The 27,426-nt window shown below is 35.3% G+C and overlaps 1 protein-coding gene across 7 annotated transcripts in view; it reads left to right on the forward strand.

Annotated features, from left to right (window-relative positions):
* The window catches only part of LOC150079383 (5'-AMP-activated protein kinase subunit gamma-1-like), a 383,429-nt gene that overhangs the window by 343,526 nt on the left and 12,477 nt on the right, over positions 1-27,426 (forward strand). For all 7 annotated transcript variants that reach the window (XM_090383409.1, XM_090383412.1, XM_090383411.1 and 4 more), the window contains 2 exons: positions 9,037-9,108; positions 25,947-26,021. In XM_090383409.1, coding sequence (XP_090239535.1) covers positions 9,037-9,108; positions 25,947-26,021 — 147 coding nt within the window. The remainder of the gene's footprint in view (positions 1-9,036; positions 9,109-25,946; positions 26,022-27,426) is intronic.

Below are 27,426 nucleotides of genomic sequence, written 5' to 3' on the forward strand. Positions count from 1 at the left end.
GTCTTCAAAATATCACAATATTTTAAATTAAATAGAACAGAGGAAGCATTCCAAAAAATCCTCGATTCGGCTAATAATGTGGCTATTATCATTGTCATTGAAGCTTCATTTACAGAAGTAAACACTGTAAGGAAAAGATTGAAAAAAAAAAAAAAAAAAAAAAATGCCATTTCAATTATGAAAGTAGAGATGAAGCTATTCAGATCCAAACAAAATTTCAAAAAATAATTTTTTTCTCTCTCAAATTATGGAACAATTTTCTTGTTAGTGAAAGGTGTAGAAATATTTAAAATATTTTATAATATTTCTGAATTAAAAAATGATTAGATGATTTATTAAATCATTGCAAAGATTTTCATATTAAATTAAGTGACATTGATTGCGAAGAGTCTAATTGGTTTAGCATTGATGGTTTAGCATTATTTGAAGAACTCAAAGCACGTCAGGTTTATATTAAAGACAATATTACTCCATTTGAATTGTTACAATATATTTTTAGAAACGATTTTACAGATGCTTTTCCAAATGTAGCAGTTACACTAAGAATTTTTCTAACTTGACCAGTTTCGGTTGCCTCAGGTGAATGGAGTTTTTCAAAATTAAAATTAATCAAAAATTATTTACGATGGACAATGTCTCAACAACTCTAATCTGTCAATAATTTCAATAGAAAATGATCATTTGGAACAAATAAACATAAATGAAATAATTAATAAATTTGCATCTCTTAAAACAAGGAAACATAAATTTGTATAATTTTTTTAACATTATAATTTTCCTTTTATTTTATTATTGTGATAAAGTAAGATTACTGTGATTTAAAGTTTATTTTCAGAATGAATTTGTTATTTTTGTTTGTTGTTTCATTATATTATATGTGAGATATATTGTAATTCTTTTCTTTTTAAATAAATGAATATAATTATTTATGCTTTATTTTATTTTTTAATCCAAATATTTTGGGGCGGTAAATCTGATTTCACTTACTGGCAGCGGCCTTGCTCACTAGTTGCACATCCACATAAATTGTAAATAACTTGATGGTGTTCATGTTTAAAGTTTTCATTAAAATAAATTGACACAATCTATTGGAGATGCAAGTTCAGTGATTTCACAAACAATTAATTCTGCACTGGTGGTTCTACACCTGACAGGTCTAAACCTTTTTTAATTTCTGAAAACAGTTTATGGATTTTTAAAAATTCTACTTGGAGTATATTAATTATTTCCACTTTTCTTAATGGATCACAATGCCATATTGTATGCATTTTTCAGTTTTTAATGAAAAATTAAATATCTAAAAAATCATATTTTTTGCATCTTTTATTTTCAAAAAAACAAAATAAATAATTTTTTTTAATTAAAAAATGCTATAGGCATAAAGTATAAAGATGATGCTATAGCCTCTTTCATTTGAGTTTAAAAAATATTAAAACATGCAAAATTTAAAACATAAATATATCCATGCTATTTACATAATATTTCTGCTTATTATATGTATATAACAAACAGTAATGTATAAATATTTAAAAGAAATTAAAAAAAATGTTTATATTAGATATTACTATTCACTTCCAGTTTTCAAAATTTATTGCAAATTTGGCATTCTGTGAAGTATGTGAAATTTGAATATTACACACATTGCTAACTTTCTATTCCAAGTGATTATAACTTTCCATGTTTAGTATTCAAAAATAATCATTAATCTTTCAAATATACATAATCATTAAATCATGTGGGAGAGTTTTATGAATAACTTGTACTATAGACAAACACACACTTCTAAGCTTTAGCATTAAGGCATATGTTGTAAGAAAGCAAGGTTATATTGCATCAGCCAAAAAAAAAAAAACCTTCCCATTTCACCCATCCATTTACTCCAAATGTTTGTCTAATTCTGCCTTGAACTTATTTAAGTTGTTGACACAAATTCAAATTGATATTCCTCAATTTCCCCTTAGATGAGTAATCTGAGCAAAAGGAAGAATCCTATCAGCATCGAGCTAATACACCTCAATTAGATCACCTCGCAGTTGCCTGTTCTCCAGACACTGCAATTTGCAGAACTTAAGCCTTCCTTGGTAACAGCAATCCTTTGTTCCACTCACAAATCTCGTTGTCCTTTCTCTGTACTCATTCCAGCAGCTCTACTTCCCTCCTAAAATGAGGCCTCCAGACCTGTATACAGTACTCAAGGTGTGGCCTGACAATTGCCTTATACAAGGGGACAATCACCTCCTTATCCCTGCTAACAAAATTGCTGTATATCATTGACAAGACACCATGAGCTACTCTTGCAGCCTGTCTGTACTGCTCAGAAAACTTCAAATCTGACTGCACAATTATCCCAAGCCCGTTTCATTCTCTGCTACCCATATGCAGTACTTTACATTTGTCAATGTTAAACTTCAGATTCCACCTCTCAGCTCATCTTTTCCAGATTCTGTTACAGTAGTGTACTATCATTACTGTCATTAACAACCCTGCCAGCCTTTGTATCATCTGCAAATTTAGACGTTAACCCTGATATGCCTTCATCAATATCATTAATAAATACAGAAAACAACAATGGTTTTTAGGAGCATTAGCAACTAAGGCCATATTGCTCCGGGATATGCGGTAGTCATTCCCTGACCTCTCCGCATCCTCCGTATTTGGTGGTGACGGGCTCGAACCCCGGTCTAATCAGGAAGCGTGTGTTACGCACTGCTGCTGCTGCTGCTGCTGCTGCTGCTCCTTCCCACCTGGCTACGGAGGCGCCTCACAAAGAGGTAATCAGTGTCTACTGATTACCACTCTGTCTTCTCCCACTCAACTATCCATTTATCCATTGTAACAACTTGTCCTTAATGCCATTCCACTCCAATTTGTACAGTAGTTTTCCAGTATATGATATTAAAATTATTTTTTGCATCCAGTTCCTTTGTGACTACATCATCGTATCCAATCAGATTTGTCAGACTGGACTTCCCTTTAACAAACCCATGCTGTGTCTGAACTCTTAACTGCAGTCTTGTCTAGATGATCCTGCAGTGCTTCTTTAACCAGTGATTCCATTATTTTCCCTGGAACAGAAGTTAAACTAATAGGTCTGTAATTACTCGTGTCACTCTTTGATCCCCTTTGTGAATTGGGGGCACATTTGCACATCTCCAGTCCATGGGGACCTCCCCCAAGTCCAGGGAAGCTTTCATAATTATGGCTAAGGGTTTGCTTACTTCCCTTGCAGCTTCCTTCAGTTTAGCTGGGTAGATCCCATCCACCCCAGGTGCCTTTCTTATGTTAAATTTCAATAATTTCTCCTCCACTTTGCTCTTAGTTATTATAAAATCACTTAGCTTCCTGCTAGAGGTTGCTAAGCTTCTGGCCTCCACTTCCCTACAGACATTCCTCATGTGTGAATGTAGATGCAAAATACTCATTCAGTTTCTTTGTAGTGTCAGAAGCAGTTAATTTCCCATGCTAGATTATTATGTATTAAAAGTGGAACAAACATGGGGGGCTGCACCTGCTGGGCATATTCATGCTATAACTCTAGGAAAACAATAAATAAAAATTGGAATTGCACTAAGAAAAAAATTTTTCTGTACTTATAAATCACATCAGAGGAGTTATTGAGTTACATCTCACAGGTGTAACTCAAATAGTCGACAGTGAAGTTAATCTTCAGGCATTTCATTTTTTTGTTGAAGTTTGCACTTCTGACATAAATTTTGTCATTTCTTTAAGCGTAGTGCTGTCTAGATCACTTCTGATGGACTTCCTACCCTCTTTGAAAAGGATGCCAGTAAGAAACGTCTCTGTGTCCCATTGTATAGTTCTGATATGCAATTTTAAGATAGATTTCACTTACTGTTTTTCTGGTTATAAAGTAAGTTTAACACACACATTGTTCTGTGCACTCCAACATTTTGAAGTGTGATGATGTAAAAACACATTTTCATTGTTAGCTGACAATAATACTTTCATAAGTAAGTGATCAGTTTACTGTGTAGAGAGAAGGATGGGACATGTCTAAATACATTATGCTTTGTTGCAATGTGCTCTGTTGTCTTAACCTTGAAGAGGGAGAATAATCTAGATACGTTTAGAACAGACTTCATATATGGTTACACATTTAAGTAACCTAATCACTTTTTCATTATTGATTGTGTATAGGTATACCGTGTTTTATATATATATATATATAGTTCAGGTCCATGTTGAATAACAGAAATCTCATTTCAAGTCAGGACATAATTTTTGGAAGCCTTTGGCTGTTATACAGTGAACCATGCTTTGTGTCTGATTTTATCGGTGCTATGCTAAGTCCTTTATAAATGCTCTCTATTATGCACTTGTGTCTGATGTAGTAGTGGCAAATGATGCAAGAAAGCAAGCTTATATAGCATGAGCCAAAAAAAAAAAACACTACACATTTTGCCCATCCATACCCTCCAAGAATTTGCCTAATTCCAATGATCAACTACCTGCTGGCTAAAGGCAAACCTTCCACACATCTGTCCTGTAACCATCCTTCCTCAACTTAAATTTATGTCGTGTGTGTGGTCTCAGCAAGAGGAAGGATGCCATTCACATTCAGCGTACTCAATCCATTTAAGACTTTAAATACTTCAATCAGATCACCCTGCAGGTGGCTAGTGTCCAGAAGTTGCAATTTGCAGAACTGAAGCCTTTCTAGGTAAGAACACCCTTTTGTTCCCTTCACCAATCTGGTTGTTCTATCTTCACTTCATAGCCTTTTTTTATATGCTTGTCGATGTGATTCTGTGAAAGAGTTAAAAGTATAGTTTAATTTTTTTCCAAATTGTTGAAACATCGTTGATTTTGAAAGGGCAGCTGTCTTAAACCATAGTCTTGAATGAACTTCATTACTAATATTTAATATTATCACATTTTAGCATTAGTAGAGGCATATGATACAAGAAAGCAAGCTTATATACATCAACCAAAAAAAAAAAAAAAAAAAAACTCTTTCCCATTTCATCCGTCTATTCGCTCCAAATGCTTGTCTAGTTCTGTCTTGAACTTATTTAATTTTCGACCTCCACTACAACAGATGTCATAGTGGAGGTCAAAAGTCTGGATTTCTCTGTAACCATAGTCCACCATTACTATCTATTGTGGCAGAGCTTGGTACTGCATGCCTTCAACCTCTTGGAGCCTTCTGTATTTTATATTTTAAAAAGATATCTAAATTGAGTATACTATATAATAGCAAGTTGCAAAAGTTAATAATATTTTAATATATAGAAATAAAGTTCCTGAAATGATAAAATAAAAAAGAACACAAAGTAAAAGTGATTTTATTTTATTTTTATGCAAAGTAATCACCATCTGATTGAATGCATTTATTACACTCTTCTAAAAGTTTCTGTCAGCTCTCTCCCCTTCAGGTACAAATTCTTTGTGAATCACACACTGTTTGTCAGAAAACATGAGCAGCATTGTCTTGATCCTGGACGTCTGGAAACAAAACTTTTTGGGCCTTGTTTTGAAGTCTGCTAATGCTCTGATATTTTGTCTCTGGGTCATAATGAAACATCCAACATCCATATCCAGTAATAATACAGTTAAGGAAATTAGGATTGTCTTGACAAGTATAGATGAAGTCTTCACATGATAATACTATTTGTTGCTTCTGTCATCCATGAGGTTGTTTGTGTACAAATTTTGCACAAACCTTACTTTTCCCTAAATCTTTATGCAGAATTTGATGAATCATCTCCATCTTCATATCCAGCTCATCAGCCATAATTCTGAGAGTCAAACAACGATCTCTTGCCACAATTTTCCGAACTTTTGCAACTCTGTTCTCATTTTGAGAGGTTGGCATATGATACTCACTTCTTGGATCATCACAAATATCTTCGTGTCAGTCTTTGAATGGCTTATGCCAGGCATGTCAAACTGAAGGTTCCCCGAGGGCCATATGGGTCACATTTGTGTTGTCATGAGGGCCGCACACGACAACTAATTGAAGTCATTTAATAAAAATTATTGCAGAATATTTTTATTACTTAAACTTAGAAACATACAATGTGCATACAAATGGTTTAGCGGCTAGCCACATTCATGAATGCAAAGTAATGAAGTAGTTTAATAAAAGGGGAAAAAAAAAAAAATTTTAAACGGCAACATAGACTTGTATGCAACAGCAACAAATACATTGTGCAAAAATTACAACAGTTCAAAATGAACATTTATTTACGACTATTTTTAGTGTTTTGTCCTGAGGCTTGACACCTCATTTTAATGACAATTTTTTGCTATGCCTGGCTGAAATGTCTGTGCAGTTCCGACTTTCATCAGAGATGAGAGGTGTTGATCAGTCAGTCTTTGTCTCTGAGAAGTTTCTGTTGATTTCATGAAGGAAAATAACTGTTCACACACATAGGTAGAACCGAACATTGCCATAATCTTTGTGGCAGACTTTCTGAAGTTTTTAAACTTTTCAGGGAGGTATGAAAAGAAATTAGGTATTCCCACTTCCAAGATACTTTGCTCTGAGTGTAGAATCCGACTGCATTTCTAATAGTTCCATCTGCAGTCTTTCTTCTGCCTTGGCAACATCAAAGATGAATGGTGCTGAGAATAATGCAAAGTGGTGTTCAAAAGATGAGAAATCACGAAATCTTTCCTGAAATTCTTTTGACAATTCCAGGTGACTGTCATACTTAGCAAAGCTAAGTACCGACTCAGTATTAGCAGTGTTTTTCAGCTCTTTGCACTTAGGAAAATGAACTAAATTTTCATTTGATAACTGTGACTTCCATAAGCTTAGTTTTGTAATAAAGCACTTGATGTCATCATACAACTGAGTGATGAGTTTGTTTTTACCTTGTAATTTCAAATTAAGATCAGTTAATTGTGCAGTAATGTCCACAGCAAAAGCCAGATCCTGGAGCCAACTTTCATCTTTTATTTCATCTTTTTCAAAAACATAATTATTTCTTATCTCAACAAATAAAATCTTTTCGGCACTTTGTGACATGACAACCAGTGGACATTCTGTGTAGAATGGAACATCGGTAAACTGATTATCCATATCTTCCAACAACTGGCTGAATTGACGGTGGTTGAGAGCACGGCCTCTATATAGTTCACTGTCTTTGTGACCAAACTAAGCACATGATCCAATTTTAAAATCTTTGAACACAAATTTTGCTGATGAATAATGCAGTGAAAATGTGCAAATGACAAATCTGGATGAGAGTTTTCTATTTTTGTTCGTAACATGGCAGCAACACCATTATGTCTGCCAACCGTATTCGCAGCACCGTCGGTAGATAAGCATGCAAGTTTACTCAAATCCAAACCATAGTCATGCAGAACCTGCTCGACTTTCTCAAAGATGCCCTGGCTTGTTGAAGTGTCATGCATGGGGATCAGTTCTTCATAAATATTAAATTCACTGTCACAAGCACTGATGAAAACGGCAAGCTGTGCTATTCCAGTGATGTCAACGGTCTCATCAATAGCAATAGAAAAATGTTCAAATCTTAATGATGTGGCCTTCAACTGTTGTTTCAAATCACTTGAGATTTCATCAATCTGTTCAGCAGCAGTGTTCCTGGTTAATGAAATATCTTTGAATAAGTGTGCTTTCTCTGGACACACAATTTGAGCCATTTTTACAAGGCATTGCTTTACGAAATCTCCTTAACTGTAAGATTTGCCACTTATGGCAATCATTCGGCTGAGTTCATAACTTGCAGTAACGGAAGCGACATTCCCTTTCTCAATTTTCGTAAAAAAAGTCTGTTGCTGTCTCACATTAGCCTTCAATTCCTTGAGTCTTTAGACACGCATTTGGCCTTCATATTTATCGTAAGATCGATGGTTCGTTTCATAATGTCTTTTCAAGTTATTCTTTTGGCGTGGCACTGCTTTTGTTGCAAATTAAACAATGTATCTTTCCATTCACCATTGTGCAAAAATACTGTAATTCCCATTTTTATTGAAACACTCACCCTTCTTCGTTCAGTTTCCTTTTTCCCTTAGCTGGAGAAGCACTAGCCATTTTTAAAGATGATGTGCAATCTGAAAAATAATAAAATTAAATTAAAAATAAAATCACCGGTTAAAAAATTGAAACAAAATTTAGGCCAGCTTATGTATTGTTACAAGCGAGATAAACGGGTTTTTACCTCATGCTCATTGGTTCCACTCTCTCACTCAGGCAGAGCGGTTTACCTTAACGAGAGAGGAACCTTTTCCATTTGTGGGCCGTGGAATTCGGATCAGGACCAGGTACCTACATCAATAAATTGGCAAGAATGCTAGAATTCTTGTCGTAAGGCAGCTGCGACAAGATATTCAAAATTACTTCAGTTAACAGATTTTGCGAATCGCTACAGTGTCCTTTGTGCGGGCTGCAGGTGTGCTTGCAAAGGGCCACATGTTTGACATGCCTGGTTTATACCATTCAAACACACTGGTATGACTTAACATTTCATACATTTCTGTTGCAATTTTCCCAGTTTAAAGCAGAATTTGATATTCCTTTGTTCTTCCATTGCAAAATTTTGACATGAAATATTAATGCTACTAACAAAACAAACTGGATGTTACTTGTAACCTGTCAGCCTACTGGACACTTATGTATCCCCATCTGTTGGAGGAAGTTTGAACTACAACATACTAATTCCATTTATTTTCAATCTCGTAGAACATGACTGCAACAGCACCAGTCTGGGAACTTTATTGTCATACTTCGTGTGCGCGCGCACACACACACACACACACACACACACACACACACACACACACACACACACAAAATGCTAATAATATTAACATTTTTTATGTGGGGGAAAAAATGAAGCATTTTTCATTATTCATCAAAAATGTCATTGATTCTTGAATGAGGTACCATAGAAAGGTTTTGGTGAGTATATATCAAACTTCTGATAAAGAGAAAATTTTGAGGTGTGAAGTTGGATTTAATTCTGTGAGAGCTTGTTTGATTTCACTTCTTTCACATTGCTGATTTTTTTTTTTTTTTTTTTTTTTTTTTTTGTATGTTATTTATAGAATCTGGCAGCTGAAAAGACTTACAACAACTTGGATGTCACTATTACAAAGGCATTAGAACACAGGGGCCAGGTAGGAGACAAACAGACATTTTGAGAAAGTGATAAGTGAAAATACCCAGCTCCCTCCCTCCCTAGAAGGATGGGAATGGTTTTATTATATACATTAAATTGAAAACTTATCTTAACTGAAACTTGTCTATTTCCTAATGCCTGAATATTTAATATTAAACTGGACAAAAGTTGGCATGATATTCCTCTTTAAAAAAAAAAAAAAGTGTTTGACTGATTATGTTAGAATGAAAGTAAATATTACAACAAATATTCCTTAGAAACTAGTTAACTATTTCTTATTATTCCTTAACCCAGCTATGCTGAGATAGCTGTGTTATATTTAAATAATAATTTTTTTTTTTTTTTTTTTTTTTTTGAAGCAAAGGTTGGCTCCCTTTTTTGATGCCTGAAATTCTTAATTTTACTTCATATCTGGTTGAGAAACTAGAATTACTAACATAATTTATTTATTTTTTTTTTTTTTCCAACAAAAAAATAAAGGGATAAAGAGAGCTATGTTTGTATAATGATTCAAAGTTACTTTCTTTCTCTTATTGCATGGAGCACCTGTGTATGTGGTTGAAACAATAATTGTGATGGTGAAGAATATTTTGTTCCATAACAATGTTCAGAATCAATCATCAGTGCTCCTGTTTTTTACCAGTGATGATGACATAGTGTTTGGTTGGAAGACTTTATTTTCCTCCCTTGACTCACAAAATCTAAATCTCAGACATCTGAAGGATGATGATTGGAACTGATTGACATTTGGATCTATCATCAGCCAGTGTGAAGAAATTATGGGGAGCTCTGTGGGCAGCATTGGAGCAAGGTTAAGGGCAGTGGGATCAGACAATTTACTGGGACATTAATCTGTAAAGCCACTTCTTAGGGATGTCTTTTCACATTTGGTGCCACTTAAGGATGCAACCATCTGTAATGCCAGTCATGGTTGAGATTACTAACACTAGCTCTGGACAGAGTTTCATGGTAGGCCTTATTGAGAATAATATCCATGCCACCTGATTTTAGAGCTGTTATCTGTGCCTAGATAAGCCCAACATGGTATTAGGTGGGGGAGGACTTTGAATATATGTATCAGAGCTTTCTTTTTAAGAACATTATTAACTTTTATGGGTTCATTATGTTAGTGGTTGTTGATACCCCCCCCCCCCACACACACATATGGTACCAGTACAGAATTGGAAACCTTATAAATCAAAATCCAGAAAATTTTGAATACATTCTAACTTTTAGCTGGATGAAACCAGGAAGCACATTAGCTTATCCAAGCACTAACGATAGACAAATGCAGTACTTCAGTTTAATATAGGAATTTTAAATTTTAAAGGCTAACTTTTGAGTTTTGCAGTGAATTATATATTCATTCACTCTCTCTGTCTGTCCAGCCTTGGCAAAGAAGTCTCAGCCATCTTTTTTTTTTTTTTTTTTTTTTTTCAAATTGACTTCTGTTTAAATATTGTTAGGCACATTCGTGCATATATATACATGTGTCTATATATACATGTGTCTATTGTCTGTCCATCCAACTGCATGTAACAGAGGGATTCCCGGTGGACAGAGTTTCATGAAATTTTATATTTGTGCCTTTTAAAAATATCTGTCAAACCATTCCAAATTTTATTGAAATTGGAAAAATATAAATCCAACAATTATTATTTCTTTTTTCTATACATATTGCTTGAAAAAAAATAAATAGTAACAGTATTTGCCATATAGTGCAAGGAAGCCACAGGCTTTTGTCACCCTGGCAAAAAAAAAAAAAAAAACTCAAGTAGATAAGAAAATACAAATTATATGCTTCCCTCCTCACATAAACTGTCAACCTCAACTACCTGTGAGGGCAACTTCTTCCAACAACAACTCACTGGCTAAAAGAAAACTTCCTACAATCTAATCTAAACCTCAACCCCTGTAATTTGAATTTATGACCCATAGTTCTTGGAATTCTTTAACAGTGAGAATTCTACCTTCATTCATTTTACCAATCCTTCTCAGAGGGATCAGTAAAAAAAAAAAAAAAAAAAAAAAAAACCTCAATCAGGTTACCTTTGGGATGCCTGGCTCTGTAGCCCACATAAATCCCAGGGGCTCACATCTGGTGAGTTGGAACTTGGCAAACCCAGGTTTCTGAGCTGGATATCATCATTCTTCTCTTTCTTGGTGATTTCTTTCTACTTCTCTCTCTCTCTCTCTCTCTCTCTCTCTCTCTCTCTCAGGGTAATTTGGGATTTTTTTTTTTTTTTTTTTTTTTTTTTTTTTTTTGGCCAGTGCAGCATAAGCCTCAGGCTTCCTTGCACCATGTGGCTAATAATAATCAGTCTTTCCTCATACGGTCATCCTTCTGCTGATCTCACCATTCAAGTTGCTTGTCTTTGGACCCTTCCAAGAAGCCCAGTGTCTTTTTTCAGATGAAGCCTCCATACTTGAACACAGTATTCCAAATGTGGTCTTACAATTGCCTTATACAGTGGGATTATGACTTCCCTATCTCTATGGAATAACATTTGATAAATCATCGATAGGACACCATGGGCTTTCCTGGCTGCCTGTTTATACTGTTCAGAAAACTTCATATCCGTCCGTATTGTAACTCCTCAATCCATATTCTCCTCCACTGTTTTCAATTCAACTCCACCAAGTGTAAGACCTTGCAATTAGCAGCATTACAAAATAGCTGCCACTTCCCTGACCAGCTTTGAAATCTGTTCAAGTCATCCTGAAGGAACACTGACCAGTAAAGACTAAGGCAATTATTTTGCATGAAGCAATGGGACTATGCTTAAGATTCACCATTGAACAGTCGGTGCTTTCGCACCATGTTTTGTTCATAGTGAACTGTTCAAGTTGATAATTGCCTTAGTTTATACTATTACTCACCATCGGGCATCTCTCATATTGTGAACTTATACTTCATAACTGGGTTGTCACTATTGCAACACAGGGTACATGCCCAGTCAACAAGCTTCAAAATGGTGCTGTCTGGGTATTGGTATCCGCTGAGAATAAGTAACATTTAGTCTCCTCTTCTGGTGAAGCGTTACTTATTCAGGGCAGTGCAATACCTCTGCCACTCATTGTGAAGGTTGATGCACAATATGAGATACAATTAAAATGATGCCAATTATTGACTTGGATTGTTCACTACGAGCAAAACATGGTACACAGGACTGGCCCATTCAATAGTGAATCTTAAGCGTAGTCCCATTGCATCATGCAAAATAATTGCCATAATAATAATAGTATATCGGGCTAAAACCCAGAAGAAAAGAAAACTTGCTGGAAAACCTGTAAAGACACATGAATACACAGATTTTTTGACAAAACTGGAAGAGTTGGCAGGTCTTGTATATTCATAATGAAGAAGCTTGTGTGTGTGTGCATGTGCACACACATTCTGAATGAAATTTCCTTTTAGTCCTCTAAGCAGTTCTTCACATCCAAACAGAAATTTATTCCCATAGAGGAATCAAAGTAGGGGGAAAGTAGAGTAGTTGGATGTCTCATCATAAACTTACATTATTTAATTATGTTAAACTTCATGTAAATTATATAATATATGATTAAATCTCAAACTCAGTTTGGCTGTAATTATTTAATAATTAATATTCAGTTTTAAAAAGTGACTAATGTCTTTTCATATTTCTAAATGAATGTCACAAATAAATATATTTTAAATAAAAAAAAAAACTTATTCTAAGGTAATGTTTTTGAAGCCACCTGGTTTACTTCCTTATAAAATTTTTATTTAAGGATAAAATCTGTGCGCAAGGGTGGCAGTGCAATACAATTTTTTTAGCCACTTCATACACTTTCTAAGTACATTTTGAAATTGTGGTAATTCTTTTCAAGCTGTGTTATTTTTAAAGTTACAGATGAAAGTAAAATACTTTCCCATAGCTTTTATCAAATACAGCAGACTTTCGAAGATTCAGGGTGCCGTTATTTCGATTTTTCCATTATCTAGAAAGCTTTTTATTTTTAATGTATTTAATGCAGAAATAATGAGGCCAAATAAGAAATAGAGAGATTAAGAATGCAATTTTATTAACTGCACATAAAAAAAAAACAATTTTGACGATCCAGTGTTATATTATGCCATTAATACACTTCTGCTTACGCCCTGTTCTATTTTCTTTATTATATAAAGTTTAGTCTGTGCGGTAGCACAGTGGTATCGACACCATTCTCCCTACACCGGGTGGAAAAGGCTTGGGTTTGAATCCTATCGATGACACGAGGAACTTTTATGAGCTTTTTTCACTCTGTGGCTGAGTTAGTGGGTCTCAGGCTTAGATGGCAAGGTTTTTTCCCCCCCAGAAACCGGGGTTTTTTTGTCCAGCAAAACAGACAAATTGAGCAGAGAACACACATAATTTACAGACATAATACACATGGATATATGAATTAACTTTCCAGGTGACCCTAATGTAATAGTTTGGATTATATCAAGTTTGTCACTACGCTTTAATGTTGTTCTTCTTTCTTCTCTGTATGAGGTGTATTAACTTTAGGAGCCCCATAGTGAGGGGTTTTTAATTTAAAATAAATATAAAACAGCAGTATAATCTGTGATATCAGTACAGAATTCGCTTTGAAAATGCCGAATGTAAACAAATACAGCAATCACGTGACTTGTCATTTTCTTTTTATGACACTGCAAGATATCTGCGCTATATGGCTACATCCCATTTCACTGTGCCTTTATTTGGGGTGCTGTTTCGACAGTCTACTCTATGTAGGCTACAGAGCTTTGCCGTCAAACACCATGGGTGGGGGAACCTCATTGAGGTCTGTAATGATGTGAGAGGGGATAGTAAAATGAATGAACAAGGCAAAATTTTCATTGTTATATATTATTCTTTCCAGAACCATTGGCCATAAATTCAAATTAGAGGGAAGGAGATTTATACAGTATTGTAGGAAGTTTTCTCTTAGCCAGTGAGTTGTTAATTATTGGAATAAGTTACCTCTATGGTATTTGAAGCTGACAGCTTGGGGAAATTCAAAAGTCAGTTGGAGGAAAACACATAGGCCATTTATTTTATTTTTAGAAATTAATTATTATTTTGTGGTTAGTGCAGCAAAAGCCTGTGGCTTCTTTTCACTCTATGGGCAATATTAATATTAAGTAATTTTATGTATCTCAGGCAGAATCTTCACCTTCCCTTGCAACCTTAAAAAGGTAAAAGTTGAATATACTGTTCATTGTGAGTTTAGTTTGGTTATCTCAGCAGTCCTTACCATTTTGGAAAGCAGGCACAGATTGTGTTTGCTGGAAAGATCTGATATAAATAACATATCTCCAATATCTTTGAATGAATAGTCACTGTGAGTTGCAGAATTTTTTCAATAATATGATATTGATCAGAGTTCTCATTGTTTTTATGAGAAATGTGTCCCAAGTTTTGAATAGCTGATTTATAAACAAAACTGCTAAGACAATCTGTAGGGGCTTTTCGGTTTATCTTATTTTCATAAGATAAACTGAAAAGTGTTTCATATTTACAAAATTTCATAATGTGCAAAATTCATAAATTTACACGGTTGCCATTTTCTGATTGTATAAGCTGTGTAATTAATAATAATAATAAAAAAAAAACTATAATGACAATATTTTCAAAACTGAGTTTAAAATAAAACTAGAATGTGATCCAAAATCTTAAACACCAAATATATTACAAATAAAATTATTAGGGGCAGTTTGCCATTGGAAGCCTGAATATATTTTGCAAACAAAGCAGATATTGCCAGGATATAATCAGTTAATTTAATTAACATGGAAATTGAGGCATAAGCATAGCTGGAATGATCAGTATTAAAGTACAGTGTTTTGGATAGAGGCACCATTCTACAAAGAAAACGTGGTTTCTATGTTTATCAGGTTGTCTATCTGATAAACATATTTTTTCTTCCACGTGTGAGTAATACCATGCATTTCTCAGCAGTTAATGGCGTTAACAAAAACATTTTATTTTGAAAGTAATGCCAGTGTAGTTCTTGAAGCTTCTTTTTATCACTCCAAGTTCTACCTTGGACACTGCTTGTGGTGTTTCAGTTATAGGCAAATTTATAACAGCAGGTAACGATGATGAACAGACAAACATAAGACGTAATAGACAGTTTATGTGTGACAAATGCAGTACCTGCTGTGAGAAAACCTTAATAAATTTTTAGTGCAACATTTTAGTGTATGAATTTTTTTTGAAAGGATTAGTAATAGTGGCATGTGATGCAGGAAAGCAACGTATGAGCTTATGTAGCATCAGCCAAAAAAAATTCACACAACATTCCCTCTAAATGTTTGTCCAGTTCCTCCTTAAATTTATTTCACCTATCAACTTCCACAATAAGAGATGGAAGTTTGTTCCAGCAAACATTTTCCTTTAAATTTTCCTTTAGCTGGCTAAAGGCAAATTTCCGCACATCTATTCTACAGCTGCCTTTCCTCAATTTGAATTTGTGCACCCTTAGGTTCATAATCTGAACAAGTGGAAGAATCCCATCAGAATTCAACATGCTCAACTCATTCAAGGCTTTGAACACCTGAAGGAGATCACCTCGCAGGTGCCTAGTCTCCAGCCTTTTTCAATTTGCAGAACTTAAGCCTCTCTTGCTAAGGGATCCCTTCAATTCCCCTTACCAATCTTGTTGCTCTTCTCTGTACACACTCAAGCAAATTTACATCCTTCCTAAAATGAGGCCTCCAGACTTGTATGCAGTACTCAAGGCATGGCCTGACCATTGCTTTATACAGCGGAACAATCACCTCCTTTTCCCTGCTAGCAAAATTCCTGTATATCATTGAAAAAAACCCCATGATCTGCTCTAGCAGCCTGTATGCATTGCTCAGAAAACTTCATATCTGACTGCACAATTACTCCCAGGTCTTTCATTTTCTACCACCCTAAGTGTAGTACCACACAGTTGGTACATTCCTCTGGGGTTACTTCTACCCATATGCAATACTTTGCATTTGTCAATGTTAAACTTCAGTTGCCACTTCTCAGCCCATCTTCCTAAATTTTCTAGATCCTGTTGCAGTAGCACTGCAACAGGATCTAGAAAATTGCCATTACTGTCATTAACAAAACTGAAAACTGCCATTACTGTCATTAACAACCCTGCCAACCTTTATATCATCTGCAAACTTCGACATTAAGCCTGATATACCTTCATCAATATCATTGATAAATATACAAAACAACAGTGGACCCAATGCCGAACCCTGTGGGACTCCACTTATAACATTAGTCCACGAAGAGCAGCATCCATTGATTACCACCCTCTGTCTTCTCCCACTCAACCATCCTTTTATCCATTGTAGCAATTTACCCATAATACCATTCTGCTCCAATTTGTACCGTAGTCTTCCATGCGCAACAGTGTCCAAAGCTTTCCTGAAATCCAAGTACAGCAGACTCTCGATTTACCTGGATCGGATTAACCGGGACACTTCAAGACTCCAAATTTAAAAAAAAAAATCAACCAGAAATCATAAAATTCAAGTAATAACTAGAATAGTTATTACTTGAATTTTATGAATAATATACAAATTACTAGAATAATATACAAATGAGCTGTTGTTGTTATTTTGTTTTTTAGGAGCATTAGCAACTAAGGCCATATTGCACGGGGGATATGCGGTGGTCATTCTTTGACCTTTCCGCATCCTCCGTATTTGGTGGTCATGGGCTTGAACCCCGATCTAATCACGAAGCATGTGCTACGCACTGCTGCTCCTGCCCACCTGGCTACGGAGGTGCCTCACAAATGAGTGACAAGAAGGGCCGTTATAAGTTGTCATTGGGAGATTAGTGTACCTATTATCTTTAGTTTAGTTTGTTTAATAAGTAGTATGGTAATGTAAATGTTTAGTTTATGTTTTAGTGCATCGCGTCGATTGTTGTGTTTTATCACACCGTAAAAGGAAAAATTTTGTTTTGTTATTTATATCAGGGATGTCGGTATTTTTTTTTTTTTTTTTTTTTTGTTTAGAAATTGCGAAAATCATGCACAAATGCAAGAGTTTTGCTTTCAATAAAACAAAAACTTGAAATTATTCAAAAGTTTGAAAACGTCTTATCCATTAAGTCTCTAATTAAACCATTATAATGTTTGTGGCCAAACCATACGCAACATTGTAAAAAATAAAGGGAAGCATCGTATTGGACATGCGAGTAGTGCGTGGTAAGTTTTTTTTTTTTTTTTTCATTTTTTATCTATCGCCATACTTTTTTTAGGTTGCTGAACATTTTTGATACAGTAAGTCCAAGACTTACGTAGCTTCGACCTTGTGTTACATTAAACAGAATATGAGAAGCAGTGAAGGAATCGGCACCAGTGAAGTCAACTATAATAACCAAGGCTACGAAACACATATCAGTTTTTACAGTACAGTAACATCCATTTTTTTCTTCCTTTTATGTTTTCTTTTCTTATGTGTCACTCTGGCTACTTCACCACTGTCCCCAGATAAAGTTTTTAATTGAACTAATTAAAAATTAAAAATATATAACATATAAAATTAAAAATATAAAAATATGTTTTTCTTCATTCTTCTGAGGATATTATGTGGTTTTTGTAATTTTTGATATAGTAGCAATATCATATTAGTCATTCCCGAGTTCGTAAAATTCGATTTACGTAAGAAGTCCTGTAACATACTCTTACGTATGACGGAGACTTACTGTATTTTTGGATTATAGGGGAATTTTTTTTTTTTTTTTTTTTTTTTTACCATCTATCCCGGAAAACTGAGTCTGGATGCAAAAATTATTTTTTACATCCAGTTCCTTTGTAACCACATCATAATATCCAATCAAATTTGTCAGACAAGACTTTCTCTTAACAAACCCACGCTGTGTCTGAATTATTGCTGCAGTCCTGTCTAGATGATCCTGCAATGCATCTTTAACCAGTGACTCCATTATTTTACCCAGAACAGAAGCTAAACTAACTTGTCTGTAGTGTCACCCTTCGATCCCCCTTTGTGAATTGGATCAGAATCCTCCTTCACCACCATCCTGACAGGATCAGAGCACTGTTATACAAGTTTTAGTTATATAATATTGGTGTAAATACACCATAGTTAACCCATATATTTGAGCTACGATTGTAGCGTAGAAGGCATCGTTTTAATTGTATCTCATAATGTGGTTGCCTTCACAACAAGATAGCTACTATTGAATTACTTCAAATAAATAACGCTTCTCTAGTAGAGAAGACTACTGTTATTTATTTTCAGCGTACCACCACCCAGACGATCGTTTCGAAGCTTTTTGGCTTCGTCATCAGTGGGTGGGTAGGTAATACAATATGCCATCTCAGTTGCGAAGTTATATCCACATTATGAGAGATGCCAGAAGGGTGTGGTGGTAATGTATTTGGAAAATTAAATGCACTAGGCATAATCCTTATGGGTTTTGATAATTAACTATATAATATCGGTGTAAATACACCATAGTTAACCTATATATTTGAGCTACAATTGTAGCGTCGCAACTGAGATGGCATATTGTATTACCTACCCGCCCACTGATGACGAAGCCAAAAAAGCTTCGAAACGATCGTCTGGGTGGTGGTACGCTGAAAATAAATACTAGTAGTCTTCTCTACTAGAGAAGCGTTATTTATTTGAAGTAATTCAATAGTAGCTATCTTGTTGTGAAGGCAACCACATTATGAGATACAATTAAAACGATGCCTTCTACGCTACAATCGTAGCTCAAATATATGGGTTAACTATGGTGTATTTACACCGATATTATATAGTTAATTATCAAAACCCATAAGGATTATGCCTAGTGCATTTAATTTTCTAAATACAAGTTTTAGTGCAGAGTACCATCAGTCAGATTTCCAAAATAGCCACAGTGGAATGCTATAGGTAGACTCTTGGATTGACAGTTAACTTGGGATATGTCATGGCCTGGCCTGTCATACACAACCACAACACCCAGCAGTATTTCCATTATGGAAGCTATAATACATAAGAGATATGTATCTATTAGTCACATTTCAACAGACTTAAACAGTGTGGGAATAATGCCATTCATCATTCAGAAAACCTCAAAAATGTAAGATTTGTACTGAAATCTTATGTTTTCAAGCAACCGAACATTCTTTTGTCATCAGATAAGTTAAAGAAAACCAGCATGTAGTAGAAACACAGTTCTCTCTATGTTGTCCCACCATATGGTGGGACAACAGTATCTCCCTTAGAACTAAAGGGCACAAAGAATCTTCCTACTTTGATTAATTAGTGTGCTAACTTACTCTTTATCTGGTCCTTCCTTAGTTATAATACATCCAGGATACTTGAAGAAGTCAACTGGTTTTAGATGTATAGATTGTGTAACTTCTAGATGCTCTGCTCTGCTGAGGAATTCTGTTTTTTTTAAAATTGATATGTATTGAGGCCCCATTGGTTATATGTAAGATGCAGTTTTCTTAACATGTATTCCTACTCATAAGCTTTTTGTACTACGATCACCTGATCGTCGGCAAAATTGAGATCCCATAAATATATTTTTATCATTGGTACTCCCATTCCACAACAGAGCTTCTTTTCCATTCTTGCAAGGTGCATTCCAAGAAAATATTAAACAATAAAGGTGATTAGCTACATCCTTGCCTCAGCCCCTTTGTTGGATAGATTGAGTTAGACTTTCTAACTTTAATAAATGCCACAATATCGTATAATTCCCTAATCAGTTCAACAACATTCTGGACCAAATTGACATCTGTTGTAGGGCTTTCCATAATTCCTTTCTTTGAACAGAGTTGAAAGCCTTTTCTAAATCAATGAAGGCAAAGTAAGTATCTTTATTCCTTGCTTTTCTTTTCTCCCCTTGATGCTGCAGAATAAGCAAATTGTCTACACATGAGCAACCAGACCTAAATTATCTTTTACTACCTCCTCATAATTTTACCTGAAGCACCTTGGAGTACAATCTGGACATAGTGCAATTCACACTTAGGCTTCTATCATTACAGGATCCTGCCTATTTCCTTTTTTATAAATGGATGATATATAGCTCTTTCCATTCCTTCTGTGTTTTTCTTAGGTGTGCAATCAGATGGATTAAACTTGGTGGTTTATATTTAATAAATTCAATCGCTATATTTCCAGGGCCTGGAGATTTTTTGTTTTTTATTAACTTTGTGCAGTCTAGTACTTGATGTTTTTAATTTCTATCTTCCCTTTATCCACTGGTGAAGGGGTAATTATGTTCTGATATTGAGGTCATCTTTCGTTAAGGAGGTTATTATAATGATTTTCCCATGCTGGCATGTTAATCAAGTTTTTATTCGATCGAAATTCATTTGTTTTCAGTGCTCTCAGTCTCTGCCAAGCTTTGGACGATTGTGTTGCTCCTAATGAGCTGTCAATTTCTTGGCATCTTTTTTCCCATGTCGCATTCTTCGATTCAGCAATTTTCTGTTTAACTGCTCTATTACACCTTTTGTATTCTTCTCTATTTTTCTGATATACAGGGTTGTTAAAATTAAAGTATCCCTATGTAGAGGGCTCTGGAGAGAATTCTGAGGCTCGTACTGAAGAGAAATTTGGACAACAGGTACAAATGCACTCGCATTTATTGGGGAAAAAAAATTAGTTACAAAATTTGTCGCTGTATGGCACGTAACTATCTTGATTATGCAAATAACTTACATTATTTCCATAATTGTAAGTTATTGCCATAGCACCACTACTCAGCTTTACTGTACTGTATAAAAGCAAAGAAATCTCTTCAAAATCACAGTAGATATTTGCCTGCAGTACAGCAGCGATGCCAACAATATTGCAGGAAAAGGTGCTATTAGTGTAGCTGTACTATCAGAACAGCAACAATGCAGCTGTGGCTATCAGAGAATTCTGGCGTCAGAAGCATATAAGGCATGGACCTGCGACTGTTTGTACTGTCCACAAAATGGTTGGGAAATTTGAAGCGACAGGATATCTTGGTGTTCAACCAGGTAGAGGTTAAAAACGTGTGGACTCCTCTTGTGTTGAAAGTGTGGCAATGGCTGTTGTGGATTTATCAAGTCAATCTCCATGTGGTAACACAAATGTGCAAGCTGTTTCTCGTGAAGTGGACATGCCGTATTCCACTGTAAGGATAGTACTGTTTCAGATGTTGCAGTACTATTCTTACAAGATGCACATGCTAAAGCATGGCGATGCAGATATTTGTTTCACATACGCACTTCAGTTTCTGGCTCGAATGACAGTGGATATCACTTAGCCATGGAACATCCTTTGGAGTGATGAAGACCATTTCTGCTTAAATGGACAAGTGAATACACACAACTGTCGCATTTGGGCAACAGAAAACCCGTGAGTTATCCAAGAGGTCCTGTTGCATTTTCCAAAAGTGACAGTGTGGTGTGGATTTATGGCCACATTCATGATTGGGCCATATTTTTTTGAACAGGTAACACCGACTGGACCCCACACCTGTTCCGTTACTGGACAGCGATATTATGAAATGTTGGCAGATTTCACAATACCAGAGCTGCAATAACGTGGGTGCCTTGAGGATACCATATTCATGCAGGATAGTGCACCACCTTGATCACCGGACCTCACCCCATGTGACATCTGGTTGTTGGGGTTTTTTGAAGAACCAGGTGTATCAGGAAGGATGTCAAATTAGATGTCATGTGCTGGCTATTCCAGTTGGCATGTTATGTTCTGCTGTAGAAAATGCTGTTCTTCGAATGGAAACTGTTGTTGACCAAAATGGAGGACACATTGAACAAGTGTAGTGTTCAAGTGATTTGCAGTGCCACAGCACCATATAGTGACAAATTTTGTAACTAATTTTTTTTTTTCCAATAAATGGCGAGTGCATTCTTCATTGTACCTGTTGTCCAAATCTCTCTTCAGTACAAGCCTTAGAACTCACTCCAGGTGCTGTACATAGGGATACTTTAATTTTAACAACCCTGTATATTCATTAACCATTTGTTATAGGCTCTTTTCTTTACTTTCATCAACCCGGCTACCTCCTCATTCCACCAATACTGTTGTTTATATTTGTTATCCATTTGGAATAGTTCTTTGTTAGCTGCGTTCTGTATAGCAGTTGTAATGCTGTCATACAAGATATTCACCTCTTCTTTTTCTCCGATGTGAGACGAATGGTTCTGAAGTCATCTCTGGTAAAGATCTTTAATACTGTCATGAGATAGTACAGTAAGTCCTTGACTTATGTAACTTTGGACATTCATTTTTTTTTTTTTTTTTTTTTTTCAGGATTGTAAAATTTAAAAAGTAAAAATAAGCAATGAATAACAACGAACATGGCATGCACAAATTGTACAAGTGAGATACTGAGTAACAAGTTTACGAAGCTTAAAAAATTTGAATGAAGAGTAGATTCTGAAAATTTATTTGTTTTTTTATATGACTTAAGATTTCAGTGAGGGGATGCACACATTGCACCATAATAACTTAAAACCCACAGAATTCCAGCTATCGGTATTATCTCAAATGCAATAAGATAGTTTACTACCCATTTATAATAGATTGCACTAACAGAAAAGCCCAATAAACCGAAAACCGCAAATTGCTTTATGGTAGTGACTTCCAGAAATGTGCTTTAGTAATGTGTGAGCTCCCGTGAAGTGATGTGTGTTTCTGCCTTAACCCTGTGAAGTTCTTTACAGAAAATTTCATTTTGACCACTCTAATGGTGCTAACCAAGAGAATAAGTGACAGCGATACTAGTAAATCTACCAAGGAAAGAAAAGTGATCGATTTGGATCGGAAAATTAAAATGAGGATGTATAAAAATTGTCAAACTTTAAGAAGTATCGCGCAGTATTTAGATTTGTCAGTGTCAACAGTGAACCCAATAATAAATGACAAAGGCAAAATACGAGAAGTGGTGAAGGAATCAGCACCAGTGAAGTCAACTATAATAACCAAGGCTACAAAATACATATCAGTTTTTACAGTACAATAACGTGTTTTTCCTTCCTTTTATGTTTTCTTTTCTTGGGTGCCACTCCAGCTACTTCACCACTGTCCCCAGATAAAATTTTTAATTGAACTAATTAAAAATATATAACTATGACTAATTCATTGAAAAAAATATAACTATTTTTCTTTCATTCTTGTAAGGATATGTGGTTTTTGTAATTTTGGCACATGAGGAATATGGTAGCAATATTTTATTAGTCATTCCCGAGTTACGTAAAACTTTACTTACGTAAGAATTCCTGGAACATATCTCTTATGTCGGGGACTTACTGTAGTTCCAGTTTATAAGTAATATTTTCCTGCATTTCCCTGTTGTCTTGAATAGTAGTATTAGATCTCATTTGATGCTTTTTATGGTATTTTAAAAATATATCCACAGTCAGCAGGTAATGATCTGAACCACAGTTGGCACCTCTCGTTACCCTGCTATCTTTTGTTGTCCATTCTGACTTCTGGAAAAAATTTGTGTTAGCATTAGCAGAGTCATATAATGCAAGAAAGCAAGCTTATGCAGCATCAGCCAAATAAAAAAAAAAAAACCCTTCCCATTTCACCCATCCATTCACTCCAAATGTTTCTCTAGTTCTGCCTTGAATTTATTTAAACTATCGTAAACTTCTACAATTAGCAGATGGAAGTTTGTTCTAGCAGTCAACCACCCGCTGGCTAAAGGCAAACTTCCACACATCTATTCTACAGCTGTCTTTTCTCAATTTGAATTTATGTCCCCTCGGACGATTAATCTGGGCAAGAGGAAGAATCCCATCAGCATTCAGCATGCTCAAACCATTCAAGACTTTATACACCTCTATGAGATCACCTCGCCGGTGCCTAGTCTCCAGACACTGTAATTTGCAAAACTTAAGACTTTCTTTGTAAGAGCAACCCATTCACTAATCTTGTTGCCCTTCTCTGTACTCATTCCAGCAGCTCTATATCCATCTTAAAATGAGGCCTCCAGACCTGTATACAGTACTCAAGGTGTGGCCTGACCATTGCCTTATACAAGGGAATAATCATCTCCTTATCCCTGCTAGAGAAATTCCTGTATATCATTGACAAGACACCATGAGCTACTCTTGCAAGACCATCTGCACTGCTCAGAAAACTTCATATCTGCCTGCACAATAATCCCCATGTCCTTTTCATTCTCTACTACTGTCAGTGTAGTACCACAGAGTTGATACATTACTCTGGGGTTACTGCTTCCCATATGTAGTACTTTACATTTGTCAATGTTAAAGTTCATTTGCCACCTCTCACCCATCTGCTCAACTTTTCTAGATCCTGTTGCAGCGTACTGTCATTAATGTCATTAACAACCTTGCCAAGCTTCGTATTGTCTGCAAACTTAGACATTAAGCCTGATATGCCGACAACAATGGATCCAACACTGAACCCTGGGGAACTCCACTAATAGCATTAGTCCACAAAGAGCAGTGTCCATTGATTACCACTCTGTCTTCTCTCACTCAAAATCCCTTTATCCATAGCAGCAATTTGCATCCAATGCCACACTACTCCAATTTGTGCAGCAGCCTTTCATGTGCAACAGTATCAAAAGCCTTCCTAAGATACAAGTACAGTCACTCCCCAACTTACGTAAGGGTTGTATTCCACCCAACTCTACGTGTCAGAATTTCCCGAAATGCTTATGCAGCACTCGCAAATTTGATCGAAGCAAAAAATAAATGTTCGATGAACATGTAAACAGAATTATTTATTCAATTTTTTTATCTCATGTGCAGGAAAAATTACAAAAGTGTAAAAATTACAAAATTAAAAAAAAGAGATGATACAAGCATAATGTCAGCAAGTTTTACCTTTCAAGCATCGTTGCCAGAATTAACTTTCCAACTGATAAGCACCCTGCTGCAGAAGTTGAGGGCTGTGGATATTTAGAATGGGGTTTTTTGAACACATAAAATTTCTCTGCAACTACAGAATTGGCACTGACGACTTCACCACTTATTTTAACTTTTTGGAAAACAGTGCGATGCTTGAACATATTAAACCACCCGTTGCTTGCCACGACCTTGGCTTGGGGTTTGCCGTACTTATCCGTAATATCTTCATAAATACTTCTTGCTTTTGCTTGAATGGTCATTGGACTCAGGGGCACTTGCTTCTGAATCTGATTTTCCATCCATATTATTAATAGCTTTTCCATCTTTAATATAGCACCTGAACACTGTTTTGTGATCACTGTTGATCTTAAATGCATTGATCCTTTAACATGTTCTTTTATACATGCACTGTCCCTTAAAATAGTATTCACTGTTGAAGCAGCGAGACTTAATTCCATGCAATAGATGACAAACTTTGTCCTGCTTCGTACTTCTTAATTAATCATTTTCATTTATAAATCAATTTTGTTTCGTTTCCTAGTTCTGCCACCACTTGCACTTTCCATTTGTTCCTTCCCCATTGTAATAAGTAAATAGGAATGAACAGAAGATTCTGAAAATATATTTGTTTTTTATATGATTGAAGATTTCAGTAACATAAAAAAACCCCACAGAATTTCAGTTATCAGTATTATCGCATATGCAATAAGATCGAGTTTACTGCCTATTTATAATGGATTGTACTAACAGAAAAGCCCAATAAACCGGAAATTGTTTTTATTGTTCTATGATAGTGACCTCCAGAAATGTGTTTTAGAAAAATATCACAAAGGCATTCAAAATTGATTCTTTTAAAGGAACGTATGATAACGATGAAAGTGTAGTGAAATTTCCATTATAAAAATGACCTTTGATGGGTTTCTATTGAAACTATCTTATGAAATTCCTTGACAAAATTGGCTAACAGATTTTTTTTTTTTTTTCCCAAAAATTTAGTATTTTGAAGGTGTTCTTACTTGCACCAAGAAAGACACCTTACTCTCTGTCATGGAAAGGATAGTGAAAGCTGAGGTAAGTATTGTCTTTTATTATTTTACAGTGAAATCTCATTTACTAGCATGACCAGACTTTGAATAAAATTCTAGCATATCTTCTCTTTTTCTCTTCTCAGGTTATTAGCTATCATAGGACTTGTTGTAAATTGCTTTTGTTAATGTACCTGGTGCTGCTGAAAGAGTTGCCTGAAGTCCTTTTTGTGCTCTAATTTTTAAGGAACTAAAATTTCCAAACACACTCCTATCCCCTCCATATTAGCAAACTCTGTGTTCACTTATTCATCAATAATGAATTTTCTTTGAAAGACTTGAGAATGGGGAATTCTCAAGTTTTCTGCACAGATATTATAAACTTTCAATTGAGCCATAACTACTCTCAACTGTGTCACATCAGCATGTGACTCATTGCTCGAATGGCAACATCTCACAAAGTATAAATTTTATTTTTGGACATTTTAAAATTAACTATACATGGTTTAGAGCCTCAAAATTATAAAATGGCTAATAATTTGGCCTTCTTAAAATTATAAGAAGTTGGGAGAACTGTCTTGGTCTTTCATGTTTTTTCCAGCCAGCAGGATTTAAGCTGCTTAGTTAATGCAAACAGGCATGCCTCAGCCCAGTACAGAAGACTCAGCAGCATATGGGGGGAAACCTGGAGACCACCACACAAAAACTCACATTTTGTATTGTATTGCCTAGTTCATGCAATTGTTTATTTTTCATTACAGTACAAATTTTGTTGAATTACTTTTAAACAAATGGCATTGCTGAATGGTTAAGCTGCCATTTATTTAAAAAGTGAAACATTGCTGTGACAGGTTGTTTCAGGACTTATTGGTCCCTCATCATACGTTAGGTGATCTATTTTACTCATCAGGAAGACAAAATGTGTTTTACTGGTTTCTAGAAGACCATTGCATTAAATAGGTAGTGGAAATCCTGCTGGGTGCAAAATGACAAGATACTCCTCCCAACTGCATATAAGTGGTGGAAGTTTCTGCATTAATGTTATTTATATCTATAAATACAGCAAAAACTGTCAACATATCAACCTAATCTAAGAACCAAGGGACTCTTGAGTTCGCTGTTGCTAATTATCAATCAGTCACCAATCTTGCTTACAAATAGCAGATGCAATGTTGATAATGAAATGTGAACACTGAAGAGAAGTTCTTAATGAAGAATTGTTGGGAGCCCAAATAACAATAGGGGTTCTAGTTATATTATTGTATTGGCAAGAGGATGTTGTCTTTAAAGTTGCATTTTATTTTGAAACAAATTTATCAAAGGAACTTAATGAAATTTCTTTAATTACATACACACTATACAGTGGTGGCATTTGCCATCACTGTTGTAGTGTGTATTTAATTCATTAAAAGGATGAGTCCATGACCTTATTCACAAATTTTGCAATTTTG

This window comes from Mastigoproctus giganteus, chromosome 10, assembly GCF_048544385.1.
Source record: "Mastigoproctus giganteus isolate SK-2022 chromosome 10, ASM4854438v1, whole genome shotgun sequence".
Lineage (NCBI taxonomy): Eukaryota > Metazoa > Arthropoda > Arachnida > Uropygi > Thelyphonidae > Mastigoproctus > Mastigoproctus giganteus.